The 24,393-nt window shown below is 31.7% G+C and overlaps 1 protein-coding gene across 1 annotated transcript; it reads left to right on the forward strand.

The window, feature by feature from the left end:
• The first annotated feature begins 291 nt into the window (after window positions 1-291).
• LOC129971091 (peptidoglycan recognition protein-like) lies at window positions 292-18,429 on the forward strand. Its single transcript, XM_056084568.1, has 5 exons — window positions 292-426; window positions 7,774-7,847; window positions 10,408-10,587; window positions 14,481-14,686; window positions 18,102-18,429. The coding sequence occupies exons 2-5, from the start codon at window positions 7,793-7,795 to the stop codon at window positions 18,240-18,242; spliced, it is 582 nt and encodes a 193-aa protein (XP_055940543.1). The 5' UTR covers window positions 292-426; window positions 7,774-7,792; the 3' UTR covers window positions 18,243-18,429.
• The last annotated feature ends 5,964 nt before the right edge of the window (window positions 18,430-24,393 follow it).

Genomic DNA, 24,393 nt, shown 5'->3' on the forward strand with positions numbered 1-24,393 from the left:
GGTTATTATTTCGTAACTATTGTACGCCAGTGTTATGCAAGACGTTCTCTAGGATAACATTTTTATTAGAGAATATGCGCGAAAGTTTTGAGCAGTCTCAATCTCATTGATCTTGCTAATGTTTTTAAAGTGAAAAAAACACTTTTTGGATATCTGCACTTTTGCTAAATGCAAATAGAAAGTGAAACGAAATTTTTTCTTGCTTAACATTCACCACTCGAGATATGCGAGGAAATCCCCAGCTAAAGAATGATTGCCATAAAATTTCCCGCTTCTTTCCGCCAAGATATCAGCTTCCGGTTTGTCACTTTATCGAGGGAAATCAAGTGCGTTATCAGTTTACAAGGAATTTATCAGTTGTGCGCGCCGGCCGTCTTTTCAGTCTTAACGGATATTCTTTATCGAGTGTCTGGTAAAACCTAACAGGTAAGTTGGCCTTTAATTTCCTGTGTAGATTGAAATTTATTAAATACTAGTCGTCTCAGGCGACCAGTAGGTCAATCAGGAATATTATATACTTATATATTCGATTTCAGATAATTCGTTTAGATATAATTTTATATCCATGATTCCGTCAAACTGATTGACATTTATATAATGTCATTTTAATTGTTTTACTTGTCATATCCGACAATCTTACTAATGGAGAAAATGTCATAAGTTCAAAATGCTGTTATAAAAGTAAATATCTCTTTCATTTGTCTTCAAAATGACACGATATTTTAATCTTTTTTTTTTTTCTTTTTTGTATACAAAGTATAGAGGAAAGTATTGTAACCGTCAAAATCTTCACCTTTTAGACCTTCCCTGAGTTCGAAAAACACATCTTTGGAAAATGTCCATCTGTCTGTTTATGACAAAAAATAACTGAAAAACACTTTGAACTAGACGACTGAAATTCGGCATATGATATTGTGACCAAATTTGCATATTTCTACCAAATTTTGGGTAAAAATCCGTTCATAGGAGGTCAATCTGTCCAGCTGTTCAAATGTATATTACACGATAACTACAAAACGATAAAATTAGATAAAACACACATTTTACATCTACGGCATTTTAAAATTTTGAGCCAAATTTAAGAAGAGATTATTCGTTTGTCGGTTTGTACTTACAGAAAATGCAATAGCTCAAAAACGGAATGATTTAACCCTTTAAAGGGCCATTTTTTTCTAGTCATATTATGTTAAAATATTTTTAGGCTTGAAATTAGAATAAGGAAAGCGATTCATTTAGCTTATTAGATAAATTTAATTTTATTAATTAATTAATAATTAAATGACAAACCAAGACACATCATTTTGTGTGAGATAAAGAACTGAAGCATCTAAGTTTCTGTCTTTCTAATGAAATTTGTCAGAACTTATGCCAACCTACATAATTTCATACAAAGACTGATCAATTTGGTGGGAAGCATGTTTCCCACGGCCTGAGAAAAGGGTTAAATAATTATTCATATTTGGTGTGGCATTTTGATACTGCAAATGTAGTTTTGGGTTAAATTTTTGTTTCAATTCTGAAACAAAAAATGCAGTAAAAATGCTGAATTCAGGCTAAATGTTATTATTTAGCAACTATTGTATGGTAATCTCATACAAGGCATTCTTTGGGATAACACTTTTATTCGAGAATATATGATAAAAATTGTGGTAGACCAAAAAGACTACTGGTTTTATCTGGTGTCTTAACTACACAGATGGTTTTTTTTTAATCCTTCTTCCTTAGCTTTCAGCAATGGAAGAAAATTACGAGATTAAATATTTGATGTAACAATGAAAACGCTTTGAATTTCAATACAATGATATAACTAATACATTATTGAAAATTTGGTAAATAATTATTTTTAAAAAATTGTCAAACTTTAGGAAAACTTCAAACAACTATTGATAACATTAAAAAAACTGATGTTTCAAATTTTGAAATAGTGTAAAATTCATGTTTGTGTGATAGTATTTTCTGATGTCCGAAAAGCGCCAAATTTTTCATTAATTAAAACATTTTTTTAATTACTTCGAGTTACACATTCCCACCCTGCAATGTACGTATGTACCAAGTTTGATAGCTCTAAGTCAAATAATCTGGCTTTCAGAACTCCAACATATACAAGCAGACATACATTTTCTTCTTTATTATAAGTATAGATATAATTTATTTTTGATCAATCTACAGCTGTTTATATAAATTAGTTTTAATAATTTAACCTGAGTGAGAAAGGGTACAAATTATTAACTACATCAGTTATGTGATATTTATGAAAGTCGTGGTATAAAGGATTTTATTTATATAATTGAAAGTAAATTCAATGCCAAACTGATATTATTCGTTTCATCAGTTCGAAACTAAGATGTCTGGTTTAGCCTGGACAGTCACGAATTCCAATTGTTTGTCCAATATCGAAAGATTTATCAAGAATTTATTCCGAATGTTATTGATCAATATATATTTCTTATTAAAACCAGCGGGAGTGGTCTCTAATAAATGTAACTGTGTATTATTAAAGGGGAATTAGGAAAGAGTCCATTAGCATGCGTTCTTTCATAATTTTTTTTGAGGGGGATGTTTATTACACAACTGCCATAAAACCGAATTTGTATTTTGGACACCTTCTTTCCCAATCGAATGAACTGCATTTGAAGCTACAAAATCATACCAAATTTCATATATTTAAGTTTGAAGCGATAGGGGTAGGAGTGAGGACATAACCTGGGACCTTGTGGTTTGCAGTCCAGTAACTAAAACAGGATACAAAAGCATACGCTCTGGTGTAGCGTAGTTGTTAATTGGATTATATGCTATTCACCACAGTAATCTCCCTCCAGTGAGTCGGAGGTGAGACGAACGATACGGCTGTTGAGTGGTGAAGTATTTATTAAGCTGTTGTCTAATGGGCCTGTACCCAGTTTGAGTAGCGAGTGTGTTTAGGTGAGTGGTTGCCGATGCTGCTGCGCCAAGTGAGTCTGGCGACTTTAATTGCTGCGTCAACTAAATCTGACAACTTTGGTTGCGGGTAGAAGGCGCCACAACAGCTGTACGAAGGTTGAAGGTTCATCGTCCGAGGCCACCGATTTCAGCGATATGAGATGTACGAAGATAGAACATGGAACCTTGTGGTTAGCAGTCCAGTAACTAAACCAGGATACAAAAGCGTACGCTTTGGTGTAGCGTAGTTGTTAACTGGATTATATGCTATTCACCACAAGTTCATTGATTTTTGATTTATTACGTTTACACGATTGTGATTGCAAAACCTGACAGGAGGTCAATCTTTTCACTGAATTTATCCGAAATTTGACACATATGTACACTTTATATAAGGAGTGGGTGCTAAGTTGATCGCGATCGACCGATGGACCACCAAGACATTTTGGGGTAACCGCCTTAACTAAGACTTAATACGCGTTACTAAGAAACATATTTATTGAATATAATATTATTTTTATCTCTTGAAGAAAACGAAGTTTTTCTCCTTCAAAGTGACATAGTTTTAAAATCACGTCGTTCAACCTAAGAATAACTTTTGGAATCTAATAGACTAAGTAAAATATTCTAATTGAAAAAAAAGTTGCGTATCATTTTTGTTCTTTGGCTCTACCTATTTGTGTGAATCTGCGTTTTCAATGATGAATATAGTTAAGATAACACATCGTTCCCGTCTCACAGACGACCACTTAGGATCCAGGGCAAGATTAGCAGTTTGTAATTATATACCGAGATATTCAAGACTGGCGGGCAATATGCAGCCTAAGTCTTCTACTAACTATAAAAACTAACTTTAAATGAAAATAATTTATTTTTTATGTATTTTGAATTGTTTGATATTAAATGCATCATTTGATATTTTTCTGTTCCTGGCTATTATTATTATGTTTGCATCTTGCTATTATTATTATGTTTGTAATTATGTAAATAAGTACATATTCCGCATTTATTATTAAGTTATAATAAATATAGTAGACCTAAGCCGCTGGGTGTACCATAACACTTTGAAAAAATTAGAAGTAGCCCGTACCCTGGAAAAATCTTTAGATGTTCTTGAAACTTTTTTCACCTAAATCTCTACATTTTGTAGTATCGTATTAACTTATATTCGAACAGCGGGACAAACAAGCTTCCTCTTAATAAATGTTGTTCAAATTATAATCGAAATCATTAAGTAATGAACATATAACAAATTTCATCCATCGAGCTCTAAACTGCTTTGAGTTATTGTGTTCAGAGACAGGCATATAGATAGGCATAATTCCAAAAATGTGTTTTACAGAGTACATATGTGTCAGAACCGCGAAGATAGTCAAAATCCAAGAGTTCGAAATTTTCAACGATTGCAACATATTCTCTTTATATACTTCGTATTTATGAAGGTAAAAATTGCTAAATTTATTTGTTGAAAAATTATATTTAAAAATATATTCTATGTTGCAACTCTCTACATATTAGCATGCTTTTCTTGAATAACTACCTGTTTGTCTCTGAATTTTTTAAAACAAAATTATTTTATTTATTAATAACAATATTTTCGAATTTTATACAATACCCTCTACACCTTCCTTAAATTACAGTCCCCAATCCCGATTCCGGGCTAGCAAGTGTTCCGAATTAAAGTTTAGAAAATATGGCCATTTGAGTTAAAACTCACTATATTATGCCTGAGCATTGCCAATATATTTAAGAAATTGTAGTAGAAATGAATAAAAAATTTATATTTTGAAAATTACGTAGATATCTCTTATTCGAAGTATAAGAATTGAACCGCATTTTTATAAAGATTTGGAAGTGTCAGCTTCAAAACCACAATACCCTGGCTTCGAAGTTCGATTTCGCTTGGATCCAAATAGTACAAATCATATCCTTGGGACTAAGCATTCCCTAGCTAGCAAGTGTGGTACAGAATTTTGGAAATAGGATACTCGGTCAAACTTCGTCACGCCATCTGGCCTTGGCTCAAAATTATAAGGGCTGCTCGAAAGCATTTCTAGTGGAATTTGGCAAAAGATTCTAAATCTAATAAATTCAGTTAAATGTATTTTTATAACAGTAATATAGTAAATAAACACATTACAATAAACTCGCTTTGAGCAGTGAATATTAATTTATGAATTCTTACAAACATATTGATGGTCCCTTTGAAGAAACTTTTAAGCAAATAAATAATTTCTGTTTGAAACATTTAAAATATCAAAACGCAATGCGAATTGATTCTATGAACTTTTCATTAACCTTCAAATAATTTGAATGATAAATAACCAAGATATGATAAAGATAAGATTTAATCAACTCAATGAAAATAAAATATTACAAATATTGATATAATTTTTAAAAAAAGGAAACTTGATAACTGATTGATTAATGATCAAATTAAAAGCTATCATGCTCCAAAGAGACTTTTAGTGCATAGGCATTTGGACCACGAAATTATATACCGTACTGCACATGTTGTTTTGTCAATTTTTAGCGTTTCAGAGCTAGAATTTAGATGTTACACTGACACTACTGTGGGGTAAACCTTTTACAGATGGCGAGGACAACACATGAACCAGCAACCACCTCTTCAAACTTCCGCGCCATATCAACGACGTTTCTTTTCTATAAAATGACACTACATGTATTGAATTTGTGGAAAAGAAATGATTTCAAGTCTTTGTAATAATGAGTTATGGATTAAGGAGTAAAAGGTATAAAATAATTAAAGTAAAAGAAACCTACTTTACTGCCAATCCTTTTAATAACAGTATTTTAAAAACTATTTTTAATAACATTATTTAAATTGTACGAGGGTTGGAACTTTAATAGTGGCAACACTGCTGTAAAAATGCCACGCAACAAAGCCAAAGAATGTCACGTATACCATACGTTAGCTACATACCTACCTTACCTCTCAGCAAAAAACTCGTCCTTCCTATGTCAGCGCATGCGGAGTGACGCGAAGAACTGATGCTTGTATTAGCTTGCGGTTTAAAGTAAGTGTTGTCAGGATGTTTTCAAAACAAAAACAACGAAATTGGATAAAAATTGAATGTGCCAGAGGTCGTACAGCACGATAATGTCATGTAGGACTTCAAGAGGCTTAAGGGGAAATCTGCTTTACCTTACAGAACTGTTGCAAGATGGGTAAAAGCCTTCAATGAAGAACACAAAAATGTGGCAGACATGCATCGGCCAGGTCGTCCTAGTGTCAGCGAAGCAGAAGTGCATGATGTTGCCGCACTAATGAACAGTAATCGATGCCAAGGCATTCGTGAGCTGGCCCGACAGACAGATTTGTGCATACGACTATGTTGCACATTCTGAAGGAACGCCTGGACATGAGAAAAATTGCTTCACGATGGGTTCCACATCATTTGACGGAAATGCAGAAATGGCTACGATACGATGCTGGTCGAATCCACCTGGAACGCTATGAGCGCAAAAGAAAGGATTTTTTTATACCGTATCATTACGCTGGATGAGACTTGGCCAGATCGTACCAGCCAAAACTGAAACTCCAATCAATCGAATGGCGTCATTATGGGTCACCTCGAAGTTTGAAATTTCTTCAGAACCCCAGCAATGTGAAAGTTATGCTGATACTTGTGTATGACTGTGATGGTGTCATCCTAACGTATATCGTTCCCCCACAGCAGACTGTCAATGCGCAGTATTACTGCTCATTTTTGGAGCACCATCTCAGGCTAGCTTTGAGAAAAAAACGGCGACACTTTCTGCAGAACGTCCCTATCATTTTGCATGGCAATTCTCGGCCACATGCAGCGCAAGCTGTGGCTGATTTGCTTGATCGATGGGGCTGGAAAATACTTTACCATCCACCATACTCCCCAGATCAAAGCCCTTTTGACTTAATTCCTAATTGACTTTTGACTTAATTCCTAAGATGAAGAACCACTTCGTGGCATTCGCTTCAAAACTGTTCCAGTGATTCTTGCGGCAGTAGACCGGCACGTTCGAACTATCAACAGAACAGGCCCTGCTACAGGTGTTCTGCGACTTCCACATCGTTGGAAATAGGTTGTACATAATGCTGGCGACTATATTGAATATCTGTAAAACATAGTGGCATGAATCACTTTTATATTCCATGTAAATAAATAGTTGCCTCTATTAAAGTTCCACGTAATTTCATACAGAAGATAATATTTTTCAGTAACTTATAAGTTGTTATGTGTTTGTTTTAATATTGTTGATGCCTTTTACAGTATCTTCGAAAAGAATAACTTTAGTTAATTTTTATTGCAGTAGTGTTGATGCATTTAGCGAGATTTTCTCGTTTGGTTTCATTTTTTTTCTATAATAATGATTTCTGACACCTACTTTGAAACTATTTCTTTCGAAATTTGTGTAAAACTCAACTCGTTTGAGATAATTGTTCTCGTTCTCGTTCTCGTTCATTTGTTGTTTACAATAATACCGTTTAAATAACTATGTCGATCGGATGCCTCTTTTTTCCAAACGTCAAACCAATGAACAATGTTGTTAAAAGAATACAAACTTATTTCTTTTGAAAATTAATTTTCTTCGTTCTAAAATACAGCCCGCCAATTAAACAAAACTTAATAATTCCTGTCAACTATGCAAATGTTTTCGAATGATTTGAAAATATAGCTTAGACTGACAAAGTAAAATCAGGAATATAGTTTAAACTGACACAATAAAATAAGGAGTATAGCTTAAATAGAAGCCTTGAAATCAGGGTTAATTTGGAGCAAATTAAGTGCTTATCAATTTGTAATTTTAACTATTTTTTATGCATGTTTACTATTTCTTGTTATGTCCTTTCAGAAGAGAAGAGTTCCCAAAGATGATATTTTACACCTTCATCTTCCTGTCACTGGTTATAGGATTCGAAGCTGCAAGTAAGTTATTGAATTTTCTTTTACTAAACAATATCACCCCTTTTTATTCTATTGGAACATATTATGAAATCAATACCACCTGCTACAATTTACACCACCTGCTACAATCAATTTTACGCCATTACATTTTTTACCGTTTTCCATTTATGAAAGGAGGCACAATAGCGACAAAAATTCCTTGAATCAAAATAATATAATTCACTGTAAAAGGTCACAAACTCAAATGTACGAACAAGTATGTATATAGAAACCAAAATTCAAATGCTATAAACCTAGGACACAGCTATATAATAGTGCGAGTTGTCTGTCAAATTTGGGCATCAATAATGTCGCCAAGTTAAAATCGACGGAACACGATTCCGAAGGTCTTTTACAAGCAAACCGCCCGAAGACTGACATCGTTAGAAATATGGAGATGAACACTGAATCTATTTTATTGGGCAGGGAAAATGTTTATGTTGTCGGACAGCAAGACTGCTTGCCAGAAGTAATTATTTCAAAGAATTCGATCGATGAATCCTCGCGTTTTAGATCTCCATGAATCTGAATAATAGAACATTTTTAGAATTGTGCCATAAACCCGAAGATACAATGAATTAGAATAGTGAAATTTGTATAAATATTAAATGTTGATATTTATTAATATGCAAATCTAATCCATCAAGGTTGTTTTAAATGTCTGCCAATTTGTCTATTGTAAAAGTAACAAAGTAGAAAGGTGAAATATCTTTATTATAAAACTGTAGATCTCTATCTAGTTTTGGACTAACTCTGCCAAATGGGAGTCTGTTTATTTGTATATCGATGTGTATGTAAATAACCTAACTAAATAACTGAAATTTTGTATGAGGAGCTGACTAAAAAAAACTGTATATCTATATTAAATCTAAAATTCAATCGGTCACCAAAAGAGGTGTAAAATATATACTCGATTTTATTTAATACCAGCCATCTTTGTCGAACAGCCGGTTTGCCAATCTTAATGTTCGTTTAAATTTTAATAATTAAATATTTTATGCACTTCCTACTTTAATAGATTCTTCATCAAAAATTTTTAAAACTTAAAATTTTGATAATCATATAATTCGCTCATAATATTTTAAAGACCTTCAGTCATAACGCAATATGTATCTCTCTAATTTTCTGTTAGCTCCCGTAGAATTTATGCTTTAAATTAAAGTGGAAAAGATTAATTTACAATTAATATAATAATATTTTTTTACTGAAACAAGACATTTTTTTTGTAATATGATTACTGAAAACACTGAGAGTTTAAACTTTAATGGCACTAAAGAATATCTTTCTTAATTTATGCAAAATCTCAAGAACTTGTTAATAAAATTTTCTCAGATTCATCATGAACTGATCGATTCATTAACAATGTTTAATTTTAAATGCATCAAACATTAAGAAAATAAAATAAATCGTTTAAAATTATCGGTCGAAAACAGGTTTAAAAAAAAACTACTTAAAAACGATGTACATATATACAAAACGTATACCAAAAATATATAACTAATATAAATAAAATTTAATTACAAAAGCATACAACTAATCTAAAAATAATTTAAATCAAGTCCGCATGCGTGAATTGCAACGCCAGTTATGGTTGGGGTAACGCTATGCAGATAAGAAATTTTTAATTTCCTTTATTTTGTTTTATTTTAATTCAAAAGTTCTTCAGAATGAATCTGAAAGATCAATTAATTAACAATGTTTAATTTTAAATGCTTCAAACATTAAGAAAATAAACAAACAGAATCGTTTTAAATAATCGACTGAAAAATGGTAAGCCTAGCCTCATTAGCGTGGGAAAAAAAACTGAAGTCTTTCTCATTTGGCGGTGGGGAAAATGAAAAGAGTTTTTGGCTGGAAAATTAGTTTTTAATTAATAAAATTCTAATCAAAAATTCAAAAAAGGGACCCCAGGTGCACATTCCCGACCTCCAAGGTATACATGTACCAAATTTGGTAGCTGTATGTAAAACGGTCTGGCCTGTAGAGCGCCAATACACACACACACACATTGAGCTTTATTTAAGTATAGATTAGACTATACTCAAAATATATCATTAAGTGTAAGTGTACGAGAAAGTAGAAAGGAAAATACGTCCCCTGACTAAACAAATTAATATTAACCTATTGATTAGGGCTAGTTAAAATTTAACTTTTCTTTTAAAGATGGGGATTTTCGAGCATTATTTTCTCCTATTTTCGATTCAATAGGAGACGAGATTTGAATTTTTCGTCGATTATAAAAGCATCCGTCATGCATGTTGTTACGCATTACGTTCAGAGAGACTAAAGATAAACCGCAATCGCTATCTAAAGACTGATTATAAATCTAGCAGAATAGCCCTAAGTGAAGAAAAAGATTCTAAACGCTTTTTAGTATATCATATATACCAGCCCATTCCAAAGGTAAAATAATCTATCGATCCTGAATTTACAAAAACTTAAAAGAGAAAGTAACATTTTGATTACAGAAGGCAGATTTTAAATTGACAAAACTAAATATCTATGATTCATTCGATCAAATTTATTTTTATTTTCTTTACAGCATGCCCAGAAATTGTCACCAGAGCTCAATGGGGTGCCCGAACCGGAAGACCTGTCCCTGCAATGAGAGTTCCTGTAAGTCATGTGTTCATTCACCATACAGATGGCGCCACATGCAACAGCAAAGATTCATGCTCCAAAGTTGCTCGTCAAATACAGAATTATCATATTGATGTTAAAAGTAAGTTCTGAAGGGTATTCCCATAAACTTTCTTATAATTTTTATTGTCCATTTATTAATAAGATAAAAATAAAGAGCACGTATAGATTATTATTATTTATTTATTTTTGCCAAATTACTCCAAACAGAAGAATATTAGTTAAATATAATTAAAAAATACGGTTAGATTACCGTATTCTTTAGCTAATTAAAAAGTTAAAGTAAGTTTTTTTTTAAGTAACAGTTTGGCGAAGTTACAGTTAAGCAGCGTTCACATGAGGCCAACTATTACGTGCAATAGAAGGCATGCCTACCTCAAGATCACTTGACCCCAATGGGACATTGGTAAGTAGTTGTCTCATCGAGACAACTATTTACCATTGTCCCATTGAAGTCACGTGACATTCCTGAAATAGGCATGACCTTCTATTACTCACAATAGTTGGTCTCGTGTGAACGCTCCCTTACAGTTTGACAATTATACCGTATTATTTTGTTTAGCCGTGGTAAAGGATAACTATTTAGGAGTCCTAATTTTTAGAAACTTTAGAACTACAAGTTCTTTTTCATTGACCTCATTTAAAGAGTAAATAGTCAATCTCCTCGCCAGTCCTGAAATTGCTGTTCTGCTAAGAAAATAAGAAATGTTGGTTTTAATAATTAATACATCAGCATTCTTTACTTTCCCAATTTTAGCATTATTGTTAATAAAAGCAAAAGTGATCATTTTCTCTCGAGATTTGAAAATATTCCTAAAATTACTAATAGCACCAATTATGGAAATGTCTTTTCAACAAAAATGAAAAGTTTAAATGCATTTTGAACTATTATTAATTTTTTTTTTTTTTTTTTTTTTTTGTAATTTTCTTTTTTATTATAATCTCTGTGGGTTAATTTCTTTAAAATATTGCTTTCAGCGCCTCTTGCTTTTGAGATTAAATATTGAAGCCCAAATTTGTAATCAAAATTTTCCTTTAACGTTTTAGTACCCTATCTTAGACATTCTCTTTACCTTTTTACTTTCTCTTATATGTAGTATAGAGAAAGTATAATAATCGTAAAAAAGTATGAACTCGAGATTTTGAACGAATCTCCATGTTTCAGACTTCACTTAGTTCGAGAAACACATTTTTAGAAAATGTCTGCATCTGTGACAAAGATAACTTATAAGTGCTTCGAGCTAGACGGATGAAATTTGGTATACTGTCTTAACACTAAACGTACAGATTTCGATCAAATTTTGAGTAAAATGTATTTAGAGGATCTAACTATTCAAATATAAGTTAATACGATAGTTACAAAACGAAGAAAATTAGTTAGATAAAATTCGGCGCACAGATATAGTGTAGGTACCTATTAAATTTCTAATCAAATCCAACTACGGGTTGACTGTCTGTCGGTCTGTACTTTTAGAAATTTATAAACGCGATAATGCGAAAATGCAATGATTTAAATACATCAAATTTTGTATGGGATTTTATGGCTTCAAGTGTAGTTTTGTGTCAAGTTTTTGTTTCAATGGGTTGAAAAAAATCTGCTTAAAACATAAATTTGATTTTTAGATATTGTTAATGCATGCCAAGGATTAATCGCCAAATAACTCGCCAAAGATGACATGGTAGATTCAGTAAAAATATTAAATCCGTGCCAAAGTATGTACGCCAGTGCCATGTAAGGCATTCTCTGGCATGACAAGATTAACAGAGAGTATGCAGGAAAGTTTTGGGTAGACCACTCTTACTGATTAATAGTAAGAATAATGAACCCTTAAATTTCATTGTCATTATTATTTATTTTTTACTTTTTAGTCTTTAATATATTTCGTAATTCATGATTCAAAATATTATAGATTCTTAATTTTCTCAAATTTCGTGCCAAATGTTGTTACACATATTTAGCCAAATGTTAATTAAAATTAATCTATTAATTAATTATTAAATTCTGGAGATATAATAATATTTATTGTTATTACAAAAACATTATACAAATTTCAAAACTTTAGTTCATCAGAAACTGAGAGAAAAAAAAAAGGATTAATGAATATCATCTATATAAATTAAATCTATACAATCATGCCATCGCCACTTTTGGTTATGTGTATTGGGTGATGTCACTGATGGCGGTGGGTTAATTTCATAGAGATTAATTTTACTGTTGTTATTTTTATAATAATGCTGCTGCTATTATTCAATTTATAGGACCAACGCTGTTCTTTTTTAGTCTCCTGATCAACAAATTTGCAATGTTCCTAAGTGGTCATCTAGTTCACCTAGTAACAAAATCGTCCCCGTGACTTTGTTTATTATTTTTTACAAAATATGTTTGTTTTTTTTACAATTTTTTAAATTTTTTAAAACCCCATAAGCATGAGAATATAATTTAAATAGTGAAAATATATTTAAGTATATAATTTAGATTGCTTTCATAATAAAATTATTTTGATTATGATTTTCCTGCCAAACCCTACGACAATGATCCGAAGATATTTCGAAGTTATTGATGTATTTCGACAGAATTTAAGTGCCAATACCTATATTTGTATAATGAAGTTTTGTTCTTTTTAAAAGCCGGTATAAACTGATAGACTTATTCCTTGAAACTTTTACTGAAGTTCCAAGATAACATAATATAACGAAGATGAGGTGTTGCGAATATGATATACCAGCTCCGTATTTTTGGATGGATGAATGTCGGTACTTTATAAGCAGATTATAGTTAATAATAATATTATTAGCTGATATATAATATATATATATATATATACATTAGATGTAGTTAAGAGTTGATAATCGCCTTATTGATCATTCGATAAAATTATACAAAAAAAAAAATGTTAATGTTGCCAGGACTAAAATGTTAAATAAAACTAAGATTATATATAGTCTAGATATTCATTTCAGTGCAATATGAGGTTATTCGTATATCTTCTGCCTATTGCTATGGTGGGTTTATACTCGGCCAGTTATAAGGCCTGCCAGTAGGCAGCACGTGAAAAAAATGGACTGATTTATGTTTACCACAATTTCATAGATTCAGGCATTCCATGCTTGGCTATAAATTGCCATTTTTGAGTTCTTGAATTTTTCTTTTTCACTTCGTATCGAATTTGGGGGTCAATTCAGTTATAACCTGTCTCATATTTGCGATAGTCGTAGCGTTTTGATTCCTTTTGATCAAATATTGTTAATTTTTTTTTATGATGGCACCTCCAACTATTCTCAAATTTTTAATCTTTTTTTAGGTGGAAATGGCTAAAACGTCCATTTTAATTATAAGCAAAATCCTTGCTGAAGAAATTAAGAACGAAATGGATTCCCAATTAGCTAAACCTAGGAATTAATCTATGATAAGTAATAAATTTTTTCACGCCAAAAAAAAAAAAGAAAAATCCCAGCCAAATCTTACAAATGCACTTCGCAATCAGAAAAAATATAATACAGCAGCATGCTGTTGTCCCGTCGGGACAAGTACTTGTCATGGATCGAACAGCATTTTTCAGCTTTTCTACGCATGCACTGCCTACTGGCCGTCTTAAACTGGCCAAATGTAAAACCACTTTTAACTTCAGTATTTCAGTGTAGTTAATCATGATAGGGATATGTTCAGAGCAGTAACTTAGGCAATGGTTGTATAGGTGCCCCGGGCACCAGTTGAGGATGCGCTATGCAGACGAAATATTAGTGAGTTTTTCATTTTCTAAGGAGATGTGCCACAAAGGGATAAAATTAGCAATGTCGTTTAGTTTTGCTAAATCGTTGATTTGGGTATTAAAAAAATGTCCTGTTCCACATACGTTCGCTACCCCTCAGAATTGCTTCTCTTCCCAAATATGATATTGTTTAATAAATAGTGTATATCATGAAATCTTAATATTTTGTAAGTATTGTACAGTAAGTATTTTCTTTTTGTTGCAGAGTGGAGAGACATAGGCTATAGTTTCCTGGTGGGTGGAGATGGTCGAATCTACGAAGGTCGTGGTTGGGAAAAAGTCGGATCTCACACTCTAGGTTACAACGCAAGATCCATCGGCATTTCCTTCATGGGAAAGTACGATACCATAGAACCGAGTCCTGCGATGATCGATGCAGCAAGAAAACTCATTGACTGTGGAGTTCAGCTGGTAAGCAGCATTATACCATAGTTTTATAATATTTCAAGTCGATGGCATACTTGAGCATTTGGTAAAACTTAAGATTAATGGACGATTTCTCGCCAAGCAGATCGAATTCAAGCCAGTCGTCCAAAGCCAGCCAAAATTCATCCATTTTAGATGGTTACCAGAAATGGTAACAGACGCCTTTTTGGGTTACAATAAAAAATTGTCATGATTACATTTGTTGAGAAATCATTCCAAAATAATTCAACTTCAGCCATTGTACATCAATCTTGAGCCTACCCAAGCATTTTACATTTTATTTGGCCGGGCATATACTACATATTATTTATTGCCACATACTTTAATTTTCGGCATAGTTATCCACATTGTTCATGGATTCATTGCGTTTCGGCTCAATAGTGATTCTGCCATCTGTGCCAAAAGTTCCTGAAACCACATTTAATGCTCATATATAAGTTGTTTTGACAATTCAAACATTCCTTCATCTGATTCTCTCATTATGAGACACTGCTTGAATTGGTTTGCTTGAATTCCATTCTATATTATTTACTAGTCACCTTTGGCGACCAGCCAGTTCGCCAATCTTAATGCTCGTTAAAATTTTAATAATTAAATATTTTATGTAATTCCTACTTTAATAGCTTCTTCATCAAAATATTTTAAAACTTCAATGTCATACAATTCACTCATATTATAAAAACCTTCAGTCATAACGTAATATGTATCTCTCTAATTTTCTGTTAGCTCCCGTAGAATGTATGCTTTAAATTAAAGTGGAAGTGGAAATGATTAATCTGCAATTAATATAATAATATTTTTTACTGAAACAAAGCATTTTTTTTATAATATGATATTTGTAAACAAAATCACTGAGCATTTAAACCTTATGGGCACTAAAGAATATCTTTCTTAATTTATGTAATATCTCAAGAATTTGTCAACAAAATTTTCTCAGATTCATCGTGAACAGATCAATTAATTAACAATGTTTAGTTTTAAATGTATCAAGTACTAAGGAAATATACAGAATCGTTTAAAATAATCGGTCGAAAACAGGTTTAAAAAAAACTACTTAAAATACTATGTACTTAAAACTATAACTATATACAAAAAATATAAAACTAACATAAATACAATTCAATTACAAAAGCATACCACTAACCTAAAAGTAGTTTAAATCAAGTCCGCATCCGTTGAAAATAGTTGTCAACAATCAGAACATAAAGCTCATGCGTGAATTTTCAACGCCAGTTATGGTAACGCAAATGCGTGAATTTTTCTACGCCAGTTGGGGTAACGCTATGCAGATTAGAAATTTTTAATTTCCTTTATTCTGTTTTCTTTTAATTCAAAAGTACTTCAGAATGAATCTGAAAGATTGGTTAATTAACAATGTTTAATTTTAAATGCATCCAACATCAAGAAAATAAACAGAATCGTTTGAAATAATCGGTCGAAAAATGTTCAGCCTAACCTCATTAGCGTGGGAAAAACTGAAGCCTTACTCATTTGGCGGTGGGGAAATGAAGATTTTTTTGGCGGGAAAGTTAGTTTTTAATTAATAATTAATATTCTAATTAAAAATTCAAAAAAGGGACCCCAGGTGCACATTCCCGGCCTCCAAGGTATACATGTACCAAATTTGGTAGCTGTAAGTCAAACGGTCTGATCTGTAGAGCGCCAACACACACACACATATATTGAGCTTTATTATAATTACAGATACAGATGAAGTCTATCACAGAAAATACTTCTTCTGTAATTATCATGAGCTTTGGCCCAATTTTACGACAAATTTTTGCATAATTTAATTGCATTTTGTCAATTTATTGTGTTCCATAAATGAGGACTATATTTTTGAGGATATTCGCTCGATCATTAATTGTTACGATATAAAAAGCGTTTGACAGCCTTCACATCTGGTGGGATTCTCTAAATCGGTGCAGTCATTACAAAAAGAAAAAAAGGGGGTTTGGGACATCTTGCTTGACCTAGATTTAACACTGGAATGATAAATAACAGTGATGGGGAAACAAACAAAATTTAGTACAAATAATGCCAAAGACCACGCCAAATACACGCTTTGCTTGTATTTTTTTAGCGTAGTCTAAAATCAAAGTTGCATAAATCATCTATCCTTTTAACTGCTTGAGCTCTATATTTTATTCTGTAAACTACATGAATAATTATGTTGATTTATAATTGACGGTTCTAGTGTAGATTTGGGTGTCCCTTCGATTGGCAACAAATTTCAGTGATGGAGCATCACTTCTGGTTTTCATAATGTTTTATGTTCATTGACGTTACTGTTGGGTTACCAACCAAAACTCCCCTTGGCGCCGATCTTTGCGTCAAAAAAATCGCCAAAAAATCAAGGGGCACCCAATTGTATACTTTTACCAAATTGATTTATTATTTGACTCACCTATTATTGACTTAATTGGTTTTCTAATTTAATTGCAGAAAATCTTTTAGTAACGGCTTTAAAATGCGTTGACTACGAAGTTATTGTAGTTTTTTGAAGATATCTCTATAATCGCGATTAATCGCATGATTACCTTGCAATGATTGCTCGCTCGAGCAGCAAGCAATTTGAATTTGTGGATTAAGATTATACAAAAATCATCTATGAAGGCCAAAATAAATAAGATTAATCACATAACAAGTAAAAACAACAAGATTACACTGTTAGTCTGAGGACACCGAGACTAGCACTTTCGAATTATTTAACTCCACAAAACGGACGGTGGTACGCTAGAAGATATGCGAGCTTCCACATGATACATCATGTCACCATTGTTACCATCTTAAGCGTATCCGTACATTATTAGGCGTTGCCCTTGACTTCCGTTCTATTGATGCATTTTCTTTCATTTCACTTCTATTTTGGTGAAATAAACGCTTCCTGCCGCATGCGTAAAGGCGCGGAAGATTTCCGTGTTTGAGATTCGACAGTAGCTACTTCTAAATTAAATATCATTATTCATGGCGGGGAGCATTTCGTAAAGAGCTATAAAAATAGTTATGAAATCCTCAAACACAACTTCTGTAAATCATTACAAGCACATTTTTTTTTTTATTTTCTAATATGCAAACACCAAAAATATTTTTTAAAATTTGAAAATTTTATTTATTGATTTAATTTTCAATATTTAATAATAGCCGAAGTACCTGTAAATGAGTTTACTTGTGCTGCTAAATGTGCGATAATTATTTCAAGCTGAAGCCTAAGAGTTTCTATTTGGCGCATTTAATAGGTATTTTATTGGCTTGAATGATAACAAATGAAAATAATTTGGCGCAAATTTGTTTACTTCAGGACAAATGCAGTTTAGTTCAGAAAAGAATTTATTTTGTCCGATAATTGTTTTTAGTTTTATTTCTTCTTAAATTTCTTTTTGATATTATTTCTTTATAGAAATTCGTCACAACATCTCGTCAAATCCATGGTCACCGGAATGCCAAATGCACGGATTGCCCGGGAAAAGATCTGTACAATATCATCCAGAAATGGCCTGGATTCGTAGGAGGAAAATTACCCGGGTACATTTGCCAATGAATGGGCTTCAACTGAATTTTCATATTTTTATCTATCATCATAATTATCTTGCTTTTGTCTTTGACTTCTATTGATGATGCATCGCATTTTATTCGTATTTGCTATATACATATGATAACAAAATGTAGTTTATAAAAAATTCCATATTGTTTCTTTTTATAAATAAATTGTTTAATGTTCTTTTAAAGACTTTACTCTTAGTACATGGTTATTGTTTAACAAAGATTGACATAATTACAAATAAAGAATTAAACCATGGAAATTATATACAAATTTAGCAATGACAAATATGTGTATTTATTGAATTTTCAAGTAAAATAGTTCCTTGCTGAAGTATTTTTTTAATTTTCAATAGATTTTATATATTATTTTATAAGGGCCTTTCCAGTATTGAGGAACAATAATTCTATATTTGTAATTACCACTTCCGTTAGAGAGTTCGCAAATTGTACAGACTAACTCTATTTCAAAAGATACCGATGTGCTCTGATTGGTTTATGCCTTGGCATCTTTTTGGCAATGTTTTGCACTCATAATAGTGTAGTTATCGCTTATTTGGCTCAAACCTTGCAAAGCTGTGCCGAACTGTTTCCGATCTTTGTTGATGTTCTTGAATCCATTTCTAAAATATGTGTTACAGAAATGCAAGAAATAAGTATTCAAAGGAAAAGTATAAACTATTTATATATTTATAAATCTAAATATTAAGTTAATAACAAATATCAAGATTAATAATTAGATTGTTAATAACTATATGAATCTAAATATCTTAACAAATATAGCACATTTGCAGATAGACATCTTATGGTAATAATTTGAATACGAAATTAATAAATAAATATCTCCTTGTGTTATTTTATTTCGCATGAATATTCAATAAGAATTATAATTATTTCTATTCCGTTAAATGTCATCTAAATATCGTAATAAATATAGTATGTTTGCATATAAATATTTTATGGTAATGATTTTAACGTGAAAATTTAATTAAAAAATTGGCCGATCATTTCCCGTAAAATAAAAGCTTAATTTTCAAGTCTAATTTTAATAATACTTCACAGAAAAATTGCTACCTGTGCTAATTCTTTATTTACAAGATCTGAAATACGAAAAATAGCGCTATTCTCATCAATCTGAATTATTTTATAATTGTATTTCTCTGGGAGATTTAATTTCTCCATTTTGAAAAATGGCAAGCAAAAAAGTACTTAGAAACTAAACAATGCAACAGGGTTGCAGCAGCTACAGCATAGAAAGTCTGTGCGAAAGAAATCGACCAATCAGAGCACGTCGGTATCTTTTGCCATAGAGTTAGTCTGTACAATTTGCGAACTCGCCTTACGTCAATATTTATATAACCAAAACATAATAATGGTAGTTGCACGTGTCTTTTGTATCGAAGCAATCAGTTTACATAAAAAAATTTTATAAATAATTTTTGTCATCACAAAGAAATGTAATTTTATTAAAAAAGAAGATGAAGAATTACAGTTTAACATTTTTACTAAAAGTTAATAATGAACTTTTTCTGCTGGTGTTGTTACTACTGTAGCTCAAGAGAACGCTGTAAGTTTCATCGTGTACTCTCTGTAACGTAATGAAAAATAATACATTCTCTGGCAATCAACAGATACAAATCCTTGCAGTAATGCTTAGAAAATGCTATTGCGTCAAACAATTCAAGTCTCTCCACTTCTTTGATGAAAATCAGATTTAGCCTTCTACTGGACAAAAAATTCATTTTTAATAAACATGCCAATTATTTAGTAAGAAATAATCAACATTTTTTATCGAAAGTCATGCAATATTGTAAAAAAAAAGTATTATAAGAAAGTAATTTTTAGTATTTCAATCTTATAATATCCTTTGTATTTAAAAATACAATTGAAAATACACTGTGCTCAAAAATATTCAGCCGCTTTCGAATTTCTGCATTTATCCAAATATCTCCAGGAAGGTCTGCTGAACAGTCTTTGAACTTTGTTAACGTAAAATATATATTTGAATTCACACTTTGCCTCGAAGATACAATCACCAGAGCATTTAGGGGACTGGCCAGAATATGATAAACAGGAAGGTCTTAGGACCTTATTTACTGTTCTTCTATTTTATTTAATAAATTAGAAGAACTTTTAAAGGATACGATGAATTTTTGCTGATGTCAATTCACAGTGCAAGTTTTAGTAGGTTTTTACCATTTTCAATAGATTTGTCTATTGGCTTATCGCTGATGATACAGTACTATCTCAACGTTCAATTTAGAATTTTTATGAATTTCTTTGGTTTTACATCATCATCAGAAACCGCAATGAAAGATTTCGGAACACTTACATGCTATATTAACCAACCTTTGACGTAATTCAACAGCGTAAAAAGCTTTAATCTTGGGAGCCCAGAAAACACGACAGCTGATCTTAGCCTCTTGACTATGCGATATTCGTACTGTTCGTTTCAATATCTTGAGATGACCACTTTTCGACGATTCTATCTCACGAAGGGATGAGACGGGGAAGGATGAGCGCATTTCCTGAATTTACTTTATTGTTAAATGCAAAAGATGTTCCTTTCATCTTTTCCCTCACCTCTATTTTGTCGAATTAAACCCATTCTAACGCACGTGCAAAAGCGCGGTGGGTGTTAGAATCCGTTGACAAACAATAGAAAATATGGTCATCATTATCTGTGAAGGATAAAAACTGGTCACCTTGACATGTAAGAAAAAAGTGTTCCGCGTATCCTAACTTCTTTCGAAAGTAGTCCTAGCACCCTTAACCTTATTTGTAGAGGGTGCATTAAAGACAGCATGTATGTATCACTGTACCTGTTACTCTTCAAGAATTGAGATATCGTATAATAGTTAAAATAGTGAGTTCAATAATTAGGTACAAGTTACTTAAATGGAACAAGAAATGGTATATAGTATGTGATTGCATTCTATCTGTTGTAGTTCATTAGAAATCAATATTTTAAACCTGCACCATCTGCTTAAATGACAGAAATGTGTGATGAGCTGTACAATATTCAAAATATTTGAATTGTGTACAGCCTGCAATTCTTGCATCCATATTAAATATAAATTCACAATATAATTACATTTGTAAATGATTGAAAGATAACAGTTTTTCAAATTGCGTTTATAAATAACTGAAAATATTTCAAATAGCTAATATTAAACCATTAAGGCTTTTGGAGCTGGATTTTATACATTATCAAAATATAAATACGAACACACAATAATAACTCATTTTTAATTAATCATATACATTCACATTTCTGTCATGCTTAAAAATAATCGAAAGTACATTCAAAATAATTCCAAAAAATACAATCTTTTTTAAGATTAATGGGAAATAATGGATGCTACCAGAAAGTTTTTAATTCGGGCATGCTTACAAAGGAACAGCTTTGATATACAATCATTTTAGCCAAAAAAAATAGTTTAAGGCCAAATTTTAGTGAAATGGCCGAATGTAGCGCAAATGGCAGCAACAGAGTAACGGTAGCAAAAGCGCCACCGAAAAATTGCCTACCTCGCAAGGCGTCAAATGACTGTATATCAAAGTTTAGATCTTAAAAATAATCGAAAATACATTCAAAATATTTTCAATGAAAAAAAAAAACTTTAAGCGTATTTAGGATTAATTGAAAATAACGAATGCTAGTTCATCGTTCTTGATTTTAAATCAATCATATACATTCATATTTCCATACTGCTTGTAAATAATCGAAATTGTATTCAAAATATTTCTAATACAATCATATTTAAAATTAATCGGAAACAAGTTCGGAACAATCTTTCAGTTGTCAAAAAATAACGAACTCAATCATACTTTTCTTGAAGATATGCGTAATAAGTTACTATTCTGAAGAATTTCCCATCGCAACATCTCTAGCCGCTTCTAATACCTCGGAACTTGTTCATTTCGAGTTTATTCTCTGCTACAAATCCAGTCATCCATTCAGATAACTTTCGATAAGTTTAGTATTTTTATTACAAATAACAAGTAAATATTACTTTACATTTTTATATAATAAAATGTATTTTACAAAAAAAGTGGTGTGGAAAATTCCAATTTCCACACCACTTTCGGATCTAGAAATTTTCTGACAGAAAAATATAAATAAATAATAATAATAAACTGATATATCTCAAAAACGTACATACGTCAAAGAACAGTTATCCAAAAAAGGAATTTGGAATATTAGAATAGGATTTAGAATAAAAATAGGGAAATTTAGAATATTTTAGGCATAGATACGATTTGAAATAAAACTGTCACATGATGCTATAAAAGATTAATTTAATAATTAAATCTTCTTTTTATTATTAATATGTAGGCAATACTGGTTTGTGTGCGGTGCGTACTTTCTTTTATCTTTATCAGGAAGCGATGGATCAAATAAAACTTAAAACTGTGGGAAAAAATGAAAAGTCTCGCGCTTTATTGGATATGGCCGAAGATTTAATTTCTAAAGCGAAGCTTCACTTCCCCACATGTTGTAAGTATATCTATATCAAATTTTTGTGAGAAAAAAAATATTTAAGGGAAAGTAATATATGTTTTGTTTTTTTCATTTATTTAAATAATATTCTGCGTATATTTACATGTTTCAAACGTGCTGTCGCATATCATATTAAATCTATAACTAGAAATAAGCATTTGTCAGGTAGATACCAATTTTGTCGAAAGTTCGATGGTGAAGGTTATGCTCTAATCCAATATATTTGAACCATATATAGCGTTCTGAGCATGTACGTATAAATGTAGAATTTAGTGTTGTACTGAGACTGGATGCGTTGAGCTTCAAAGACGGATGCTTTTAATTTTAGATTGAGTTAATAAAACAACGGACAAAAGCATTTCGTGCTAATCGTAGTGGTGAAGCAGTAAGTTGCAAAAGAATTGTGTAAGTAGATGCGATGAGAATTTAAGAGATGAAGGATAAAATGAATTACTGTAAGTAATGACAGATCTATAAAGTGACCCAAGTAAAACACTTCATTTAATACGACGACGTGATGGGTATTTCAACGGAGCACCTGGACTCGTAGGTCCTTAATCTCCGAAACCTTATAATAATTTTAATAATTTACTAGCATCTATGATTTAAACATGAATATTTAATTGCCTGGGTATCTATTGGACTCTGTAAGGGAATATGGTTATTAAGATAAAGAAAGATTAAAAAAAAAAAGGAAATAACATGCATAAAATTTTTTATATTACTAATTATGATATATAACTGATTAATTTTAATTAGGTATCCATTACCTGCTGTAGGCACGCCTTCGTCGATTCTGTCCTGTCCTGTCCGGTTAGGTAGTCAAAGGGTTATCAAAGGGTTAATGATCACGACTTTCCTTAATAGCCCTGATAAGGGCATGTACGGTCGATGATCATTAATTTTTACTCTTCCAGGAGGAGTGTTCTGGGTCTTCTCTTCTTCTTAGGATTTCTTGGGTTGTAGGTAGGTATATTTGCTATTGCAGAGTTATTATGATTATCTATTGTATGGAAGAAATTTATGGCTAATTTTTTAAAGTAATTGGCTATTGTTTGTAAATGAAGTTCTTTGAGGATTTGCTTATTTCTGATGTACCATGGTACTTGGGCTATTTGTCTGGCTATTTTGTTTGGGTTGTTTCTAGTTTGTTGATATGTGATTTGGCTGCCGCCCCCCCAAACACTTCATTTAATAGTAGCGTTCAGATAGGAAAATTGGATTTGAACTTTGATGCCAGAGTTGACTATTGTATAGAAGATTGGAGAATATTTAAAAAAAGCTTTTATATGATCCTCCATTTTCAGTATTTCCTAATCTTTATGGAGCATGTTATTGCGGAGGAAACATGGTGCATTAGAAATTATCCTGAGTAATTTATTTTATATGATTTGATTTTTGTCAAGATGGTGTTTTTGTGACAAGACGGCAGTCAAGGAAGTTTAGGTGAAGATGACAATTAGTTTCTGTTTAAAAAGAAAAATTTTGTTGATCGTCTAAAGCAGTGATTTTGCCTTGAATTTATCGGTGAAAGCAGCACAGCCCAAAGTTATAAGGTAAAACAATAAGATCTGACTTTGCCATCAAGATTTCAAAGAGAGAATTCTCTCAACTTCATTCCTGTGAGTGAATATCAATTTATACACCT

This window comes from Argiope bruennichi, chromosome 6, assembly GCF_947563725.1.
Source record: "Argiope bruennichi chromosome 6, qqArgBrue1.1, whole genome shotgun sequence".
In the NCBI taxonomy this organism is placed as follows: Eukaryota; Metazoa; Arthropoda; class Arachnida; order Araneae; family Araneidae; genus Argiope; species Argiope bruennichi.